The 21,723-nt window shown below is 36.0% G+C and overlaps 1 protein-coding gene across 2 annotated transcripts; it reads left to right on the plus strand.

Moving 5' to 3' along the window:
• Positions 1–2,911: 2,911 nt before the first annotated feature.
• Positions 2,912–21,714, plus strand: LOC131344999 (uncharacterized). Of its 2 annotated transcripts, XM_058377613.1 has the most exons (6): positions 2,912–3,272; positions 14,049–14,109; positions 17,291–18,313; positions 18,393–18,548; positions 19,882–19,974; positions 20,316–21,712. In XM_058377613.1, the coding sequence occupies exons 3-6, from the start codon at positions 18,212–18,214 to the stop codon at positions 20,580–20,582; spliced, it is 618 nt and encodes a 205-aa protein (XP_058233596.1). In that variant the 5' UTR covers positions 2,912–3,272; positions 14,049–14,109; positions 17,291–18,211; the 3' UTR covers positions 20,583–21,712. The 2 variants fall into 2 exon arrangements, with proteins under 2 accessions (XP_058233596.1, XP_058233597.1); XM_058377614.1 differs by lacking the exon at positions 19,882–19,974 and having other exon boundaries at positions 20,316–21,714.
• Positions 21,715–21,723: the final 9 nt, after the last annotated feature.

Here is a 21,723-nt window from a genome sequence, read left to right on the forward strand (position 1 = left end):
GACAGATTATCTCTGATAGAAGAAACAGGCTCAGCCCATCCAAGGTCTGGGAGCTTGTTTTCTTGAATGCAAACATGCCTTAAAGCAGGATAAAAAAATAGGCTTGTTACACATTGCCTTTATTAATTAATTAATTAATTAATTAATTAATTAATTAATTAATATAATTATTTAAAAAGCCCAACTTGTTGTGTAATATTGTTTTTAGGCTTTATATTGTGTATAGTGTAATTTATTTTTTATTTAAATTTATTGGATTCATTTTTGATAGTTATTCCCTTATTTATTAGTTTTTTGTTTTGTTTTGTAATAATTCAAGAGTGTGTGCAGTGTTATAAGCTATATTGCAAAGGTGTATGTTACACAGACAGTCTCTAAATAATTGAAGAGCCCAGTTTGCTGTGCAATATTGTTTTAGGCTTTATATTGCGGAAAGTTAAATGGTAATGGCTATTAGGCGCTGTGGCTTTATAGTTTGCTTGAGTTTTCATTTATTTTATTTAAATTCATTTTGGGATAGTTATTTCCTTTGCTATAAAACTTTATAAATAAAAATAAACAATCAAACAAGAGTCTGTACATTGTTATAATATGCTATGTTTCAAAGGTGTTGGTTACACAGCCAGTCTATATTATTAAATAACTGCATGTAGATTAAAAACAACACAGATTTATGCATGAATTTATACATCTCTATTGTCTACACTGCACGCTGATGTTTATTCAGATGTTTATATTTGTTAATAATACAAAGAATAAATAAATAGTAAGTTAATAAATAAGAAAGAAAGAAAGAAAGAAAGAAAGAAAGAAAGAAAGAAAGAAAGAAAGAAAGAAAGAAAGAAAGAAAAAGAAAAGAATGAATGATTTTCCCTGATGAAATTTAAAGCATTAACCAACTCTTTATTAAAACATTCAGAGTTATGGAAATGAACCATAATGACAGATATTCACACATTTATAGTCTGTAGGAAATAAAAAGTTATAATGCATCACGTAACAGTAAGAGTAAAAAAACTGTAAGGACGGTTGAGAATGAACTCATTTCTGTATCCAATAAAGCGGTCATGTCACGGTACAAACCTGAATGACTCGAAAGGTGAACTAATCTTTTCTGTTTCCGGCTCAGACTGCATTGCCTTAACATACGGGGCTGTCAAGTGATGAATGAATGACTCGAACCCAAGGGCTCGAAAGGTGAACTAATCTTTTCTGTTTACTGATCTTATGCGATGTTAACACAAAATGAACTAATCACTCCCCGAGACGACTCGATATTCTCGAGTCATGGGAAAGATTCGTTCAAAATGAACGAATCATCACTATTGCTTATCAGTAACCAAGGGGAAAAATCGATCATTTGTCCAAACCATCTGTCCAAAATTGCTCTCAAATTATAATTTGAGATGGTTTGGACAAATGATCGATTTGATATTATTTGTGGTCCAAATTAAATGCAAATACACTGGTTACTTTAAACTCCACTACATCCCAGCCAACATGTATATGTGGGCCCCATATGGGCTGTATCCAGGCGGCATGGGCTCCAAGTGGGCATGGGCTGAAAATGGGCAATTTATGTGGGTCCCATGTGGGTTTCACAGTGTGGGTCACACATGGGTATGATAATATGGGACATTCATAGGATCTAAGTGGGCAAAATTATTTCACACCTAAAATACATCTTTATAACTTTAAACGTTTTGAAATAATTAAATGTGGTTACTAATCACTTTAAAACAACGAATATCACAGATTTTTGATATAGCTACTTTTTAAATTAAAATGCATTATTTTCCATTGTGTTCTATTGTATATTTCCATTATTTTATTTTATTTTATTTCTTTGTGTGAATGTTCAGCATTACAGTGTTCACTTGCATGTGCATTTATCAAAATGTGTTTAATTGGGAATGAGGAGAAATCGGAAAGGAAGACATTTAAATGGGTCTCACTGGACCTACCTGTTCAATAAGACCTACTCACTCACTGACATCACCTTCCGCTTGACAAAGTAGTCCTACTGCTTTGAATGATTCCTTACGAATTTCTTCTCATAACATTATATCATAATATCATGTATCATGTGATCTTAGTTGGAAATAAGAGGAAATTTAAAATGACAACTGTGAAGATGTTAAATATTTGAAGTAGAGGAAATCCCGCCATGGCGTAAGGATACAGTTTCTTCCAGACCCAGTGAGTGACAGGCGGGAGGGAGATCACTTCATCTGTTGAAGGCGGCTGAAGGGTAAATGAATATTTTCTAAAGATATCTTTATTATTTATCTTTATCATCTGTGTTCTCAAGCATCGGGAACTTTGTTTTGACAGTTTAAATGATCTTTAAAACCGCTAAACTAATGTTAATAACTTTTCTGTGGGGGGAGAAGCGTGAAACAGTTATAATCACTTAAGTGTGTGTGAGGATTAAAATATGGAGGATTATATGTGTTGATAGTAATGTGTAGAGGTTTTTGTTTCCTGACTTTGAACACATTTTTGTTTATTTTATGCTTTCCTTGTGTATTTTGTGGCTGTGTAAGGTTAGCCGCCATTTTTCCCCTGAGGTAAATGTGACTTTACCGTACAGCCAGCTGCTGATGAGGAACGAACGGAGCGCCAATTTATAATAATTAGCACAATTGTGAATTCTGAGGTATCCGATCAGGGATCTAGAAGAGTAAAGTGCTGCTTTCGGAGGCGAGGTCATTTAGGGTGAATTTCAGACAGTTGTGAGACCAGGCCCGGAGTGGTCATCAGGTGAACCGGGGGAATTCCCGGTGGTCAGCTCTGTCCTGCTCATAACAGGGCAGAGACTCGCCGGATTTTTTCCACATACACAGAAAAACGTATATGTGTTTAAGTTATTGTGTGTGACTGATAATTACACTAATTACACTATATTTATTTAAATCAGCGCATAATGACACCGTGCATTAAAAAGAGCCGTTTATTTGGTCAGAGCGCGCGCACGTTTTGATTTTGGGGTAAACTGACCTTTTACCCTGTAAGTAGATTTTCATCATTAATATCACTGAGTACTTGAATGGACAATGACACTGGAACAGGGACACCAAAATAAAGTGTTACCATAATATACAGCTGGACATTTCAGATGTTAATGTGCATTTGCTTTTACAGGTGGACTGAAAAAGAACACAATGACTGAAGAGGCAGAAAAGGATCTCCAAATGGTTCACTGGGGCAAGAGACAGGGGTGGAAAGAGGGCCATTAAAGCACAGCAGGAGAGAAGACCATCTCCAGGAGTGTGAGTTGTTTCTGAGTCCAAATGTTTTAATACTGTAATGTTCAACATTTTTTTTTGTACTTCTACATTGTTAGTGTAGTTCAATTTAAAGAGCACTGATGTTTCTAAAAAGGGGCAGTTCACCCAAAAATGAACATTCGGTCATCACTGACTCCCCCTCATGTCTTTCCAAACCCTGAAGACTTTTGTTCATCTTTGCATCACAAATTAAGATATTTTTAATGATATCTGCAAGATTTATGTCCCTCTGTTGAAAGTTTATTCCCCCAAAATTCTGATGCTTCAGAATATTTGTAAAGAAATCAAAAATAAATCTAAATGAATCCAGCGGTTTAATCCAAGTCTTCTGAAAAGTCATTATGACTTTATATGATGAACAGATCGAATTTAGGCTTTTATGCACATATAAACATCGATCAGCCAACAATGTTTACAGCATTCAGTTTTGGTAAGTAGAAGCACAAACATGCTTGATTCTGTTTATATTAGTAGTTTAGCATTTATATGTGAATAAAACCTTAATTAAATCTATCAGAAATCTATTTACAATCTTTTTATGAATTTTTTTTTTGAAGTGTCCAAGTCTTTCAACAGAAGGACTGAAATCTCAGATTTCATTAAAAATGTATTCGTGTTCTGGAAATAAATTAATTTCTTGTGGATTTGGAGTGACATACAGGTGAGATGATGACAGAATTTTCATTTTGGGGAGAAATATCACTTTAACTTTTGACTGTTTATTTCTTTTTCCCCAAATGTTATGTACCATTGGTTACATAAGACCAGATGCTGGTAGAGTATTACCCTTGAGTTTTACTGTTAATGTTGATGTTCAATATTTTACAAAAGCCTGAAAATTTTGATTGAATGTGTCAGATAATAAAGATGATAATAAAATATTTGATATACAGAACCTTTACAGCATTTTAATTTCTGATTTTTAAAATTTCACCTTTTTCATGTTTTTTCTTTATAGATTCTTACATTTAGACATTTACCAAAGTAAAATCCTGATGTTGCTTTTATCACTTAATAAAAAATATGTTTGGGATAGCACCAGAATGTAAAGATCACAGGTAAATTATTAAAAATAAGAACTGAAGCATAAACTGTTTGAATATAAATAATTATACTGTCCAGGTGAGATGCCTCAAAACACACACACACCCCCATGTGGGGCCAGTCCAGTACCCACTGATAATGGGTCCTTGTATATACCACATGGGCTTCACAAAGTGGGACCAATATGGGCCTCATGTATGATGCCCAGTTGGGCCCCACATTTGCCCCAGTCAGAATATAGATGAGATTCATATGGGGCCCACATGGAACCTGCGGACAAACCCATCTAGGGCCCATGTTTCAAGCCCATATGGTGCCCACATGGGCCCCACTTTGCAATGTTGGCTGGGATTATGCCACATCTTACTGGTCCAGTTCCAGCACAGCAAACAAACCGAGCTACAGTGCGCATTATTTTTGACCTATGTAGCTTTTTGGTTTAATTAAATGCAGCAAACACAAACGGTAGAGCATTAAAACTGCAGTGTCACAGCCTGAAACACTGTAGTCTACAGTGGAAGAAATCCCAGACCCCATCCCACACACACATGGATTTTATTCAAGTTGTAGAACAGAAGAAACAGTCTTTCATATTCAGATGCCTGCTTTGCCTCAATAACATACGATTTCTTCAGATTTGAGAAAACATGTAAAGGTGAGCGCGTCCTGTGATAATCATAATGGCCATTTTCTTTAATATCAAATCTAACGTTTGGAAACGTAAGGATTTTATTATGTATATGAATAAATTTGTCATTGTCTTAATCGTGCATGGCTACACTGAGAAATTAGTTTCCAAAACCAGCCCAAAATATTTGCGCTTCCCGACCAGCACCAGGCTTCAGCCCAAATGGTTTATATTTAATGTTACCAATAAAGATAACATCAGAATAGTTGTTGTTTCTTTCCTTTACTTTCTTTGTGCAGAACTGACAATTTACAATCTTTGTAGTAAAGTAGCACTATTGTACATCACTATGTGTGTGTGGTCAAACTGTAAACAAAGATAAACAACATAAAATCAGATTACAGAATTAACAAGTTATTCCACTTAGATTACATCAGTACATTTCACATTATAAACTCGGAAAATCAGATTACTTGTATAGAAATCCTTAAACATCAGGCTTAAGCTTATTTTTTGAACACTTTCGCCTTTTAACAAACCCAAATAAGTGTATAATCTTAATTAAATAACAACTGCGTCAAATTTTGCGTTTAGACGCTAATTATCCACCACGACCTCATAACCTTAATATAAACTACAAACAATAAAACACTCACCATGCTGGGATCAGGAAAGATTAAAGATTGTGAAGCAATTGAGTCCGTGTACATTGCGTTCATTAGATTTTTGATTCTAAATTGAAAAACAAAAAACGAATTACAATGCCTTCATTCATTTTCCATTTTTTAAAAATGAAAATGATATTATGAAATAACAGTTTAAAGAGTATTTTTTGCCCTAAATAAATAAATAAATAAAATATACCTCATTTAGAGTTTCTTGCTGACTTATTTGGTATTTCATGTTGAGGTATTCTTGAAAGACCCGGATGTAAACTGAACCGCGGCGCACAAAATCGATAGCATTATTGTCTCTTTCCGAGAAATTATGGATCACTATGTGCTTTTCAAAAGCAACAAGAGAGTGACAGTGAGGGAAGATGACATGTCCACTGAGAAAATTGGCAGGATATTCCAGGTGCTGCTAATAAAGAATCTTATTGTACTAATTAAGTGAAGGTGTTAAAAGCACGGTGAAGTTCTAGCTGGCTAGTGGCGGTCCGCATTATGAGTTTGTACGTTAAGTTGGATAAGTTTATTTTAAAAAAAAGAGAAAAAAAAAACAATAACTATTTAGCAATACTTTGCAGGTCCCCAGTCAACATTTGTATTTGACTGATGATATAAACATGGTGATTTTCTCTGGAGTGAATGGACTGTTCCGCACCCTCGACTTAACTCCAAGGGGACATTATGAAGTACATGGCAACAGTGAGACGAGTCTGTCACCATCTTCATCTGCCAGTAGTTCTAGTGGCAGTCAGCGCTTTCTTTTTTAACGTACAGCATCTAGTACTGCAGGTTCATCTGTTGCATCCCCTGTCCAGGCTAGTGCTGCACCTCCAAGGGTGAGCATGCCCCGTTCGTTACTGCGGTTAAGTCAGCCGCTCTTTCTGAAAGCACGGTTAAACTAGCCGCACGTATATTGAAGGGGTGCGGCTTTTAGATACTTAGCGGTAATAGCGCTGAAAGGCAGATTTTTTATAACCCTTCTCATTTTAAGAATGGGGAAAATAAGATTTAAGAGACACAAAATTGTATTAAGCCAGAAAAAGAGAAATTTATTTAACTGTAGAATTACGAAGATATTCATCTTCAAAAGTCACTATGTCTTTATTATAATATATCCAGAAAGCAGTTTATTTAAGGTGAATTTTTTTTAATAATTCCTCTTCAAAGTCACCATATCTGCTAATATAATTGCACCAAATGGGACTTTTTAATCCATTATAAACTAGATATTTCAAAATGTTAATACCCATTAATACCCATCAGGTCACTTCAACCGGACCTACTCTATGATCACAATAAAGATCATACAATTTCACTGTGAAATTTCTTTTTAATTTTGCTTCAAAATCACCATCTCTGCCAATATAGTTGCTCCAGGACACACCTTTTAATCTATTATAAAATAGACAATTCAAAGTTCTAAGTAATAAAATCATCTCAGGTCACTTCAGAAGGACCTACACTAATAAAGATCATAGGATTTTAATGTGGAATTAAATTAGATAGATTAGATAATTGTTCATTAAACTCACAAGATCAGACAATGTAATCAAAGCATTTTAATTCTTAAAAATGCTCACAATAAAAACTGATACATTTTTCTCCATTATAATTACTCCCAATTGTTTACCATTATCTTCCATGCTCCATCCACCATCTGGCTAACCACTTACTGTCTGTCACTTCTTATTCTCTATATTTATTCCTTAAATCTCTATATTTAGTATTTTTTGCTATTTTTTTTCTTAAATTGTGTAATATTTTGTTATTTGTTCAAAGTCTTTTTATTGATATTTTACATGATATATCAACACTTTTAAAAAGAAAAACAGGATGAAGTTTTCTTGCTCCAACAGAGCTCCCCACCACCACTGCACCATTATTATACATCATGTTATACACACTCTATTCTATACCATATTATTATTATTATTATATTAGGGAAGGGACATCAAAGGACATCAAGATTAACCATCAAAAATTAAATTTGGATCCATTCGCTCTACATATGTCAGCACTGGCTGCCAAATAGAGAAGAATGTTTGACTGCAGGCTCTAGTGGAATAACAGATTTTCTCTAATGTAAGGTGATACATAAGATCCCTAATCCACTGACTAAAAGTAGGTGGCGATTTGTCCTTCCATTTACGCAATATAAGACGTCTAGCAATTAAAGTTGACAAGGAGATCATATTTTTTGTATTATTATCTAAACCAAGTTCTATAGTTAGATATTTTGTTATTTGTTATATTGTGTAATATTTTGTTATTTTGTTATATTTTTTGTTATATTTTTATACCCTTAATTTCGGGTATTTTAGTATTTTTTGTTATATTCCTTCTTATTTTATCTATTACCTGTGTTTGTGGATACTGATGGAAGCTGTAAATGTCCCTTTGGGATGAATATCTATCTATCTATCTATCTATCTATCTATCTATCTATCTATCTATCTATCTATCTATCTATCTGTCTATCTATCTATCTATCTATCTATCTATCTATCTATCACCCCTTACCTTTCATGAATAGGTCGATAGGTCGTTTACAGCCTATAGCTGTTGGAACCAATCAGATCTCACTTAGCACCAACTCAGAATATACTAACTCAGCATGCTATCTTTTCCCTGACAGGTCCAGTGTTACAAGCGTTGCATCATTTGAACGTTTTTTTGTTTTCCTCTTCTGGTCATCACAAGAATCTCAACACCTTTGTGGTCTGAAAGGCACATATCTACACACTATGTCTGACAGGCCATATATTACCAGAGAATTCATAACCATGAATCAACAATGTGACAGGGTCAGGACAATCTCGGACAAGTGCTGAGGAAACTAACTGAAAACACTGAAAACTAATAAATGTATTAATCTTAATTGTTTTCTTTGATAAAAAAATTCCCATTGGGAAGAATAAAGAATATCTATCTATCTATCTATCTATCTATCTATCTATCTATCTATCTATCTATCTATCTATCTATCTATCTATTTTTCTATCGGTATTTTTTAAAAATTTTTACAGACTGAATGCGACATGTGTAAGCGGTGCTACCACAGGATATGCATTCAAATCCAAAAAGGCATATTCATGTGCAAAAAAAGAAATTTGGAAATGTGTTCTCTGTTCTTAAATCCTTTTTGCATATGTTAATATTTGTGTGAAAGGGTAATTGTATAACATTAAAGTTGTATAACAGGATATGTTGGGCTTGCTGATTGTGAACGCTCAGAACTCAAAATTACTGATCACTTGAATTACAGTGAACCAAAAAACAAAAGAAATGGCTGATTATGCAGCCAAAAATGAAATATGCAATATGGAATGGAAGAAGAAATATGTAAAAAGAAGTGATTTATGAAGTGATTCAGTTTTATCAACTAGAAATTTAAAATATGCATTTTATAATGGATAAAGTGTGTCCTGGAGCAACTATATTGGCAGAGATGGTAATTTTGAAGGGAAATTAAAAAGAAATTCCACAGTAAAATTCCATGATCTTTATTGTGATCATAGAGTAGGTCCTGCTGAAGTGACCTAAGATGGTTTTATGAGTTACAACTTTGGAATATGTATTTTATAATGGATCAAAAAGTGTCCTGGAGCAATTATATCGGTAGAGATGGTAATTTTGAAAGGGAAATTTAAAAGAAATTCTACAGTAAAATTCTATGATCTGTATTGAGAGCATAGAGTAGGTCCTGCTGAAGTGACCTGAGATAGTTTTATCACTTAGAACTTTGAATTATGTAATTTATAATGGATTAAAAAGTGTGTCCTGGAGCAACTATATTGGTAGAGATGATTTTGAAGGGAAATTAAAAACAAAATCTAGAGTAAAATTGTATGATCTTTATTGAGAGCATAGAGTAGATCCTGCTGAAGTGACCTGAGATAGTTTTATCAACTAACAATAGGAACGATCTATTTAATAATGGATTTTTAAAATGACAATATAAATTTGGCTCATTCCATTTCATATTTTCATTATGAACCCAATTTTTAAAATGTAATGGATTAAAACGTTAAGCCTCCATTCTCATAAATGCTATGAATTGTTTTGTATGTTTTGTCGCGCATTTCTTAAAAATATAGTTTATATTAATTTATTCTTCTGTGGTGTAGGAGCTCGCGCACGCTCACGTTTCTCTTTCATCGCTATTACCTCTAAGTATCTAAAAGCCGCGCCCCTTCAATATACACTATATTGCCAAAAGTATTCGCTCACCTGCCTTGACTCGCATATGAACTTAAGTGACATCCCATTCCTAATCCATAGGGTTCAATATGACGTCGGTCCACCCTTTGCAGCTATAACAGCTTCAACTCTTCTGGGAAGGCTGTCCACAAGGTTTAGGAGTGTGTTTATGGGGATTTTTGACCATTCTTCCAGAAGCGCATTTGTGAGGTCACACACTGATGTTGGACGAGAAGGTCTGGCTCTCAGTCTCCGCTCTAATTCATCCCAAAGGTGTTCTATCGGGTTGAGGTCAGGACTCTGTGCAGGCCAGTCAAGTTCATCCACACCAGACTCTGTCATCCATGTCTTTATGGACCTTGCTTTGTGCACTGGTGTACAGTCATGTTGGAAGAGGAAGGGGCCAGCTCCAAACTGTTCCCACAAAGTTGGGAGCATGGAATTGTCCAAAATGTCTTGGTATGCTGAAGCATTCAGAGTTCCTTTCACTGGAACTAAGGGGCCAAGCCCAGCTCCTGAAAAACAACCCCACACCATAATCCCCCCTCCACCAAACTTTACACTTGGCACAATGCAGTCAGACAAGTACCGTTCTCCTGGCAACCGCCAAACCCAGACTCGTCCATCAGATTGCCAGATGGAGAAGCGTGATTCGTCACTCCAGAGAACGCGTCTCCACTGCTCTAGAGTCCAGTGGCGGCGTGCTTTACACCACTGCATCCGACGCTTTGCATTGCACTTGGTGATGTATGGCTTGGATGCAGCTGCTCGGCCATGGAAACCCATTCCATGAAGCTCTCTGCGCACTGTTCTTGAGCTCATCTGAAGGCCACATGAAGTTTGGAGGTCTGTAGCGATTGACTCTGCAGAAAGTTGGCGACCTCTTCGCACTATGCGCCTCAGCATCCGCTGACCCCGCTCCGTCAGTTTACGTGACCTACCACTTCGTGGCTGAGTTGCTGTCGTTCCCAAACACTTCCACGTTCTTATAATACAGCTGACAGTTGACTGTGGAATATTTAGGAGCGAGGAAATTTCACGACTGGATTTGTTGCACAGGTGGCATCCTATCACAGTTCCACGCTGGAATTCACTGAGCTCCTGAGAGCGACCCATTCTTTCACAAATGTTTGTAAAAACAGTCTGCATGCCTAGGTGCTTGATTTTATACACCTGTGGCCATGGAAGTGATTGGAACACCTGATTCTGATTATTTGGATGGGTGAGCGAATACTTTTGGCAATATAGTGTACGTGCGGCTAGTTTAACCGTGCTTTCAGAAAGGGTGGCTGTCTTAACCGTTCGTTTCAGATGTAACTATGCGCTTTGTCTGTCTAACTTGATTGCTAACAAGTGAACTTAATTGTACATATGTAGCTGTAAAAGTTGAATATCACCTTAACTTTTCAACTGAAAGGTCTATTTTCATTGCTGAATGTTTGAATGGAAAATTGAAGCCCAGCAGAACCGTAGTTGTCCGGTTTATGGAATTTGAAGCAATAGTCCCTGGCATTACAGCTAAAGTTCAAAGTGCCCTAAACAGTGAAGATCCTTATAGTGATCCTTACAGATGCTCAGGGTAATGAAATAGTTGAGTCCGAAGGAGCCAAGGTATTTCATTGCATTATTTTTTTATGCAGAATGCTTTAGGGTCATTAATACTGTTTTATTGGTTTCATTTATTTATTTTATTCATGTTATCTACATCCCCCCACACACACACACACAAGCTCAGCACCCAATACTTCTAATGAGAAATGGTTAAGTACTCAACACGCATCTTAATTTATAATGGAGACTGAAGTTGACAAATCCTTAACATTCGACCTAAAACAAGGATATTTTTTGTCTCAGTTTCAGTCAGAGAGATGATGGCAGCAGTGGCTTGCAGGATGTGTTTGAAGGAATTGAAGAAGTTGTGCTGGCTGCTCAAGGCCTACAAGAAGTCGCTTCGATAATGAAAGAGCTTTCTGACATTGCCTCCAGTAACAGGAGAACTAAACTGGTTATGACAGACTCTCTAAAAATAATCGCTCAGTTGCTGCTGCTATTGCAGAAAGCAGCTGTTTGCATTTCTTTTGTTCCAAATTGCTGTTGCTTTTTTAGGCAACTTTGTAATGAGAGTGGGGAAAAACTGAAACTAGTCTGGGCTTCTTTGTTGAGGATATTGAGAAAATTGCACCTTTTTCTTAATTTCACAGAGTAAATTTGGTCTTTTCTGCAATTTACCTTCTCCTTGAACAAATATGTTTTCTGCCTGGAACTTAACTGCAGTAACATGCAGTTGAAAAAACCATTTGCATTTTTCAAGTTTGGACTGTTTTAGACGACAGGTCACTGCAGTAAAGAAGAGGCCATTTTCTTGGTGAACTTGGTGAGTTGTTTTCTGTGTTTAAGTACTCCAAATTAGGAACAGTTGAAACTTTTCTAGTTAGAAATATGTGTACATCTGAATGCATGTAAATTTGAGGTTGACTCCAATACATACAAAAGCAGCATGGTATTTTTTATATTTCATGCCCACTTTTAATATTAGTCTCATTTATTGCCCTACTCTTTATTCCTCCTTACTCCTTTATTTACTTCTCTTTATTGTCTTGTCTCTCACACAACGAAGAATCTTAATGATGGAGAATCCTTGGACATTCCAGTGGGAATTCTCTGCTATGAGGACAACAGAGCCACAAGCCCAGCATCACCACAACTGAACCCCTCAAGAGTGGGAATTATCTTAGAGGGCAGCCTTGTAATGGATGCACTCAGCAACCTGCCTCAAGCTATGTGCCTCTTGTTTGGCTTTACCTATGCACTCCACTTAGAGTACCCGAAGTGCATGAAAAACACTTTTATCTTTATTCAGCAGGTAATGCTAAACGTAGGTCGAAGTGAGCTACCACCAAAGGTTCAAAAGCTGAAGAATGATCTTGCAGTGTACGACACATTTATGATCATGGCACAATTTCAAATATTCTTGCTGTTGCTCATTTTGTAATTTGTTTTTCTTGTAATATATGTGATTGTTAAAAATGTTTGTTTAACTAGAACTGAAATTGTTTAACATTGGACACATTTTAGAAAGTTGCAGTTTGTGTATTTAGCAGGTAAAGCAGAAAAGTTCCTGTAAACCAAGGGTTCCCAAACTCTGGTCCTCAAGACCCAAAGTCCTGCTTGTTTTCCAACTACCATGCCTGATTGAACACACCCAATCCAGGTAATCAGCAGTGTGCAGGGCAGGGTTAGTTGGAAAACAAGCAGGGCAGTGGGACTTGAGGACTTGGTTTGGGAACCCCTGCTGTAAACAAAATGGTTTCATGTTGAATGTTGTAACATACTGTGCCACTTAAGGTTTAAGGCAGTTATCATCCAAGATTCAAAAGCAGAAAAATGAGCTTGGAGTGTAAGACACTTTTGTGATGACTGCACAGTTGTTCTTAATACACTGAAAAAAACGATTTGTTGGCTCAACAACCCTTATGTATAAAGATAAATAGATTAAACTAAAAAACGTACAGTTCATAACATTTTTTGCTCTATTTAACATACATTAGTGCGTGCAACATAAAAATATAAATTACAAGGTGAACTTAAATGTATGCATAAAGTGAATGAGAAAATGTAAGTCACGTCAACTACCATTACAATTTTGTTAAAATTGAGCTTAACTTCTTTATATATATATAAACGAAGCAAAAAGTAGATTTTTGAAATTTTAACATTCAAACTGGAGCCACTTTCTGAAATGCAACATTGTGAAAACGGTGAAAAGAGGTCAGCATAGCTTTATTTAAACGACTCAAAATATTAAAGTTGGTGGTCAAGGGGGCATTTTTGAATTGCTACAAATGAAGCTTAAACAATTAAAAACATGTTACTTATGAATAATTTGTAAATACACATCGAGTTTATACGTGTAAGTGTGTGCACATGAATCAAGAAACGAGTTTGCACGCGAGTGTATGGATGAGTGCTTATATGCATAGTGGTCAGAGTATTTATGCTTTATTTCCTAAGTATTGTATATGTTCATGCATCGCTTTTGCACGTATGCTTGGAGATTGCCTAAGGTAAATTTATCGAGTTTGCACTAATGCATTTGCAGCATTGCTCAGATCCAAAAATAATAGACTGTATAATAAAAATTTAAAGGCTAGCCTAATAAGTTATTATATGTTGTTTAATACTGTTGTTTTTCTCTCCATCCATATTTCTATGCAGTATTGCAAACAGTTATAGTGCAACACTCTGGATCCTGTTAAATGGAATAAAATTATTGGAGGTAATTTATTTATTTATTTATTTCACACTGTTAATTGTTTTTGGAAAATTGGCTTTTTGTGCATTTAGGGTGATTTATCTGCTTTAAAGACCATATTGTCAGTTTAGATATAAAAGCTTTCACTGAAAGGTCTGTGCTAAATGAGACAATTCATACAAAATTCATACAAAATATAAAACTATGAATTAATCTTTTCTTCTCCTAGTGCACAATGATATGGACATGCAAATTTTGTAGCACAGTCGTTTCTAAAAAAGCAGACTTACTTAAACATAGATTACAACATGACTGTCTTGGACGACACTGATCACTTCCATGTATTTTTCCGGATTGTCCCTGTTCATTTAAAACATTGAACTTATTTCGTTCTCACTTGAAAAGGCACCATGTCCCCTCTGATGTACAGACACCAGGGGAGAAGCTTTCCTTCTCATGTCAACATAGTGCCTCTATTACATTTTCAACAGAGGCAGAATTTTTCACACATCTTAGACATCATTTAAAGAAACAAGAAACTGTTGATTGTGTTTTTCACCAGTGTGATTTCAGGACAAATGTTTATGGCACATTTGCTGCTCACAAAAGCAGAAAGCATATGCCTCATTCTGTCACTGATTTTAAACCGGTAGTGCTGCATAGAAGTTTAGATTCTGACTGTGGCCATTCCAGCAGCATAACTCATGAAGAAGAAGGCAAAGAAGAAGAAACCAGTTTGCCAATGAGTGCAGAAAATGAACCTTTACCAGATTCTTCTGAAAAAAAAAATTGGTTCTGTGCTGCTAAAGTTGGAAAGCCTATTTCATGTATCAGGCAAGTGCATTGACCAGTTGGTGGAAGACTTACAGTTTATTTCAACAGAAGGGTCAGCTGGAGCATTTAGATGTATTATTGAACAAACACTAAAGAAACATGAATGTATTCTTGACACTTCAGTAATCACAGATTTGGTAAGGGAACTTTGTAAGTCAAGCCAGTTAAGCAGGTCATTTGGATTAGATGGTCCATTTAGTTCCTCGTATAAGAGGAAAGAATATTATAAAGAGAACTTCAACATTCTGGAACCTGTTGAGTATATTATTGATGCCAAGGAAAGACAGAGTGTTTAGTATGTGCCTATTCTCAAGTTGTTGTCTTGTTTAATGAATGACACAGATATTTCTCAGAAGGTACTTGAAAGCCTTCTCTGAACAGGATGTCCCAACATACAGATATTTTTATGATGGGCTATATTTTCAGCAAAACCCTTTTCTGTCTAAAGGTGAATTCAGGATTTCCCTGATTTTATACATTGATGACTTCGAGATTTGCAATCCACTTGGAACGTCTCGAAAAAAGCATAAAATTACTGCAGTTTATTGGGTGCTGGGAAATATACAATCACTACTCCGATCTGAGTTGTCATCTATTTATTTGGCAGTGCTGTGCAAAGCAGAAGATGTGAAATGGCATGGATATTCAGTTGTGCTAGAACCCCTTTTGAACGATCTTGGAGTATTGGAGAGAGAAGGAGTTTTTGTTTCTAGTCTTGGTGAAAATGTCAGAGGTACAGTGATGTGCATTGTTGCAGACAATTTAGCAGCCCATTCACTTGGTGGGTTTGTTGAAAATTTTTCTGGACTATATCCCTGCAGGTTTTGCCTTGGCCAGTGTTCAGATTTTCAGCTGAAAGAAGTACGTTCAGGGGCATTTTAGAGAAGGACGATTGAGCAACACACTCATCATATTAAATTAACATTAGAGGATCCAAGTGTTGTCCATTCATTTGGTGTCAAAAGACAATGCATCTTGACTGACAAACTGGAATATTTCCATGTTTTATCAGGATTTCCACCAGATCTCCTGCATGATGTTTTTGAAGGGATCATTCCTGTAGAACTGGCTTTATGCTTAGATGTTTTCATCAAAAAGGAATACTTGACAGTGAGTGAGATAAATGTTGCAATCCAACATTTCCCATTTAAATGGACAGACAAAACCAACTGTCCAAAGTCACTGCCTCTGTCTTTTGGAAATCGAAAGAGTATTGGAAATGCCCATGAAAACTGGGCCCTGCTCAGATTTCTTCCATTACTTATAGGCCCAAAAATTCCAGTTGATGAACCTGCATGGTTAATTCTTATGGATCTTAAAGAAATTGTGGAACTGATAGTTTCACCAGTCCATACCCAGGAGTCTATTGGTTACCTTGACACCAAAATATCTGAGCACAGACACAGATTTTTGGGTGTATTTCCACAGCAGAAACTGCTCCCTAAGCATCATTTCCTGGAGCACTATCCTGAATTGATACAGGCATTTGGTCCTCTGGTGGCTATATGGACCATGCATTTGAGGCAAAACACAATTTTTTTTAAACGTGTTGTGCAGCATACCCATTCTTTTAGGAACATCTTGCTATCTCTTGGCATGAAACACCAGTTGTTGATGGCTTTTCATTCTCATAATTTGGGGAATTTTAAACCAGCTCTTTCTGTTTCACATGTGTCCAGTGTCCATTTGGATTTGCTTTGTAATGACTACAGGAGGCAATTCGCAAAAAATTCCCAGGCGAAGCATCAGTAGTGTTTGCAAACTCTGTATCTTGTTATGGAACAAAATACTGTATAGGCATGGTTGTGGCTCATGCTTCCACTGCAGGACTCCCTGACTTTGTGCAGATACACAAGATGATGGTTGTAAAAAACACTGTTGGGTTTATTGTGAAAACACGTAGAGCCTGGTACAATGAACACTTGAGGTCTTTTGAACTGGATGCACTTGGGCATGTTGAAGTACTTCTCCAGAAAGACTTGAGTGATGTTGTGCCTTTAGCTGCATACACTGTTGAGGGAAAGTGTATGGTGACTTTGAAGCGCTTCATTTCTGTACAGTTCTAGGTAATCGGAAATCGAAATGGTTTAATTCAATGTCATGTCTGAATGTTTTACAGTAAAGGACAGTTGACCCAAAAATGAAAATTGTGTAATTTACTCATGTGAACAACAAATTAACTTGGTGCCTGTACAATCATACAAAGTTGTCATCACTTCAGAAGTCTTGGATTAAACCACTGGAGTTTAATCACTATGTCCTATTTGGAGCTTGAAACTTTTGAACCCCATTTGGAACGGCATTAGTAAACAATGACAGTTTTCTTTTTTGGGTGAACTATCCCTTTAATTGATTCTATATTTTCAAACAGGACATGTGCGAACCAGCACTATTACGGGTGATTCCTGATCAACACTCCATTCACAAACTTCACCTGCCCTCTGGAATTCCAGATACCTGTGTGAAGTTGGAGTCAGTAGTTAGAGAGACATTTCAGATACAAGGGAACTTTACTCTTCATTACAAAGATGCTGATTTTGGAGAGTTCTTTTCTCTGACTTCAACATCTGAGCTTAAAGATAAAGACACTATCAAGGTAGTGCAAGTTGAGCCAGTGATTATAAACTTAGCAACAGTCAACACTTTAGAGAGTGCTGCCCTATCTAGCTCGGATGCCCCATCTACCTCTGATGACTCTTCAGTTGCCTCTTCAGCTCCGTTATCATTTGGCTCATCAGATGACACACTATTGCTCTCCTCTCCAGAGAGTTATGGACAAAGATCACAGCCATGGCCATCACAGTTTGAAATTCCAGAGTTTGCCTATGACACTGAGCTGATTCTGAAGTCTGCTAATGATGAATTCAAAAACAGTGGAACTCTTTTGAACAATCCATGTGTGAAGTCCGATATTCTGGAAAAATTGGCAGAAAAGATTTTCCAGTATTGTGCATATCCAACCAGCCAGCAAATTTGCACAGTTGCAGAGGCATTAATCCAAAAGCATCCTTGCTTGAAGGAGCCTGGGTCATTCTCTGGATTCTATGGATGGCAAACAAGATTGAAGTACAAGACTATCGGTCAAAACTGAGAAGTCTAGGTTGTCCAGAAGTTGCTGTGAACTCAAGCAAAAATAAAAGACCTGCTGCTGTAAAAAAAACCTCAGAAAGCCGAATTGAACTACCTCCCACCACATCCATCAGGAGTAACTGTACAAAATCTAGAACAAGAACGGGTGGAACTCCTTGAAGAGGTCAAGATAAAGGATAACTGGAAAAATATTAATCAGAAAATGGGCATAACATTCTCCTACCGTCACCAGGAGATAGTGGAGAACAGTCCTTCTATAGTGAACATTCAGCAAAGATGGCCTGCCTTGTTCGACATCTCTCAGGTATCTATATTGAGGTTCCCTTGTTTTAATTTTGCTCTACATTTGTCTAATTTTGAGTACTGTGTTATTGTCTTTTAAGGTCAAAGAAGAATTCAGAAGATTAACAGCTGTTGAGCTAGAAACATCATTCATGGCAAACCTGGACAAATACACAGATGCACTCCTGTCTTTGTTTCGCACCAAGGGAGGAAATGCTGGACAGCAAATTTGTGAAATTTTGAATGTGCTGAACCAGGTATGTGACTAGTTTGTTGGAACATGTATGTTAGTGCCCTCCAAAATGTTTGGGACAAAGCCATTTCTTTCTTAATTTTCCTCTGTACTCCACAGTTTTAGATTTGTAATCAAACAATTCACAATTCAAGTGGTTAAATTCTTAGATTTTATTAAAGGGTATTTTCATAAATTTCAGTTTTAACATGTAGAAATTATAACAGTTGTTATACATACTTCCATCCATTCCAGGGCATCATAATGTTCAGGACACAGCAACAGTATGTAAATTAGTCATGTTTAGTACTTTGTTGCATATCCTTTGCATGTAATGACTGCTCAAAGTCTGCAACTCATAGATATCACCAGGTATCATCTCTGGTGATGCTCTGCCAGGCCTGTGCTGCAGCTAACTTCAGTCAACTGCTTATTTGGGGGTCAAGTCCCCTTAAAGTGATACTCCAACCTAAAAATAAAAATTCTCTCATTGTTTACTCACTCACATGCTGTCCCAGATGTATGACTTACTTTCTTCAGATGAACACAGAACAGATTTTTAGAAAAATAATCCATCTCTGTGAGTCCATATAATGCAAGTCGAGGGGACCCTCAAAGTAGATGCAACGGTAATCCATACATCTCAGTATTTGAATTAATGTCTTCTGAAGTGAAATGATAGATGTGTGTCAGAAAATACTAATATTTCAAACTATAAACCAATGCTTCTGGCCAACTGTTATACATGCATTTGTGAGTTCACACTTGGCGTAAACATCAACACGTTGTGAAACGTAATGTAAGTGCATTGTAAAACTCACGCAAGAAGTGACAGTTCTCAATGCTTCTACATCACTTCTTGTGTGAGCTTCAGAAAACGCTTGCTTCACTCTTCACAACGTGCTGTTAAATTTATGATGCTCTGAACCCAGTTGGTTAAACGTATGACAGTTGGTTAGTTTAAAATATTAGTACTTTTCTTACATATGCATATCATTGATTCATCAACTAGGGTCATATGGATTACCGTCGTTTATTACCAATTTCTAAAAAAATCTTTGTGTACATCTGAAGAAAGTCATATGCATCTGGGATGGCATGAGGGTGAGTAAATGATGAGACAATTTTCATTTTTGGGTGGAGTATGCCTTTAAGCTTTCTACACCATATAAAAGGCATGCTCAATCAGGTTCAGATGAGGTGACTTGGCCATTCAAGAATTCTCCAATTAGTTGTAAAAACATTTGCTTCTGAATTAATTTGCCATCAGCAGTTACACAACATGGAGGTCTCTATATATGCATGCTTTTATGTATATCCACCCTGAAAAGCAGCTTTTTGTTTCATGTACTTTGAAGACCAGTGCTGTGGAAAAACGTAGAGATGTTGTGATTCGGTGTTTAATTGTGTACCTCTCTGAAAACACTGATAATCTCATCAGGCATTACCAAGTAAGTATCTAGAATACATGGAATGCTCTATGCTGTTTGTTTGATTTAGTGAGATCCACCTAGTTGAGATCCAGACCTAAATAATCAACTTAACATTGGCAATCTACCAATTTCACCCAATTAGAAAGTATTGAAACAATAGACTGTAACATTCATTTTATTTATTAAAGTTATGTTGGTTGGGTTACCTCAAAACATTCTGTGTCATTTTGTGTTATTTATTTAATTTAATGCATTATTTTTTGCATTTATTTAATGCATATTTTCCCCACTATAAAACAGTCTGAAATATGCCAAGTAATGTTGCAATTAAATACACATTTGCTATGCTTTACTTTAAGGATACTCATGTGGACTTGGATGAACTTGAACAGCACACACTGAGGATTATCACGAAAGGTGGCTCAATGGATGATCCTTTACAGAATGGGATAGTGCTGGAAGGCATAGAAGTGCTGACAGGGTTGGCTTGTGCTTTGCTACTTGGCCTAATATACGCTATTAATCTGAGTTACCCCAAAGAACTAAGATACACATTTGAATTCTTTCAAAAGATTCTACTGGAGCTAGACAGTGGTAAGCTTTCTCCAAAGATTCATTCTCTGTAGAACAAGCTTCTTTGTTGAAATAAAAGATTTCACTGTTGTTGTTTTGACTATTACAACTACTACAACTCAAAATATGTTGTCAAAAGACATGGTTCTATGTTGTTAGTCTGCACTCAATATTGTGAAAATTGTGAAGTTTGTTGCATGTTCCAGTAGTAAATGTTGGAGAAATATTAATCTTTCATGAAGAGTTGCAAAGGTTGAAAAAAATCAAGGAAGTGACTTGTGAACTTCCTTTTGTCAACTTTGTCACTTTTTTCAGCAGTATTATAGTTATGATTTTTGGTTTTCAGGCTGTTTAATTTTCCAGAGTATTGCAAACTGTCAAGAAAAAAATGCTTCAGTTTTGTAATGTTCTGAAAAACCTTTAGTGAATGAGGTTATATTATTTTATTATTAAGCTGTGCTCAATTCATTTGTATACAAGAGTATTGCAAGCTCTATCTAAAAATAAAGTAAAATGTTTTATTTTGTGCTAATTTTATGTTTTGTGTTTATTTTAAGACACTGAATGTTCTGGAGCAGGGCAGACCAGTAGGCAGACCAGTTTTATTCAATAGCTCTAGATCCAAAATAAATTAAATTTTTATGTTGGTTCAACTCAATAAATTATCTTTTTTAAAATGTAAAACAGCTTAAATGTTAAGTTGACACAACTTGAATTTACTCAGTAAATTCTATTGATGTTAGATATTTTTTTAAGTAAAGAATGTTGACTGAACTCATATTTTTATGTACACAAAGGTTTTCTTGTTAAATTTACATAAAATTTACATTTTTACCAGTGTACTAACAGTGCCTGCTTTGTTGTGTGGCACAATTAGACTGCACTGAGAGGTATAAATAATCATACCTTTTCTCCTTTTGTATGCACTTATATGCTGCTACATGGTACAGTAAGTGTTGTTAAAATGTATTTTTGTTTTCCAAACTTGAAATTTATTCACTAAGCAAACTTTTAGAAAACTATGTTGTTATACGAGGAATTTGTTTCATAACAATACACACGTTCCATTTGCTAAAACAAAGAAACCTTTCTGCTTTAGGGTGTTTCAAAGTGATTGTAAGACAAAATGTCTGCAGCAAAATATAACAACTACAGTCTATTCTTATATTTTGCTGCAGACATTTTCTGTCACAA

This window comes from Hemibagrus wyckioides, linkage group LG24, assembly GCF_019097595.1.
Source record: "Hemibagrus wyckioides isolate EC202008001 linkage group LG24, SWU_Hwy_1.0, whole genome shotgun sequence".
Taxonomy (NCBI): Eukaryota; Metazoa; Chordata; class Actinopteri; order Siluriformes; family Bagridae; genus Hemibagrus; species Hemibagrus wyckioides.

Bases quoted from the DNA above. Each gene is read 5' to 3' on its own strand.
- LOC131344999 (XM_058377613.1), top strand. From the start codon at position 18,212: ATGGGCATAACATTCTCCTACCGTCACCAGGAGATAGTGGAGAACAGT. The intron at 18,549-19,881 runs GTATGTGACTAG...TGTACTTTGAAG, and splicing joins TTTTGAATGTGCTGAACCAG to ACCAGTGCTGTGGAAAAACG. The intron at 19,975-20,315 runs GTAAGTATCTAG...CTTTACTTTAAG, and splicing joins ATCTCATCAGGCATTACCAA to GATACTCATGTGGACTTGGA.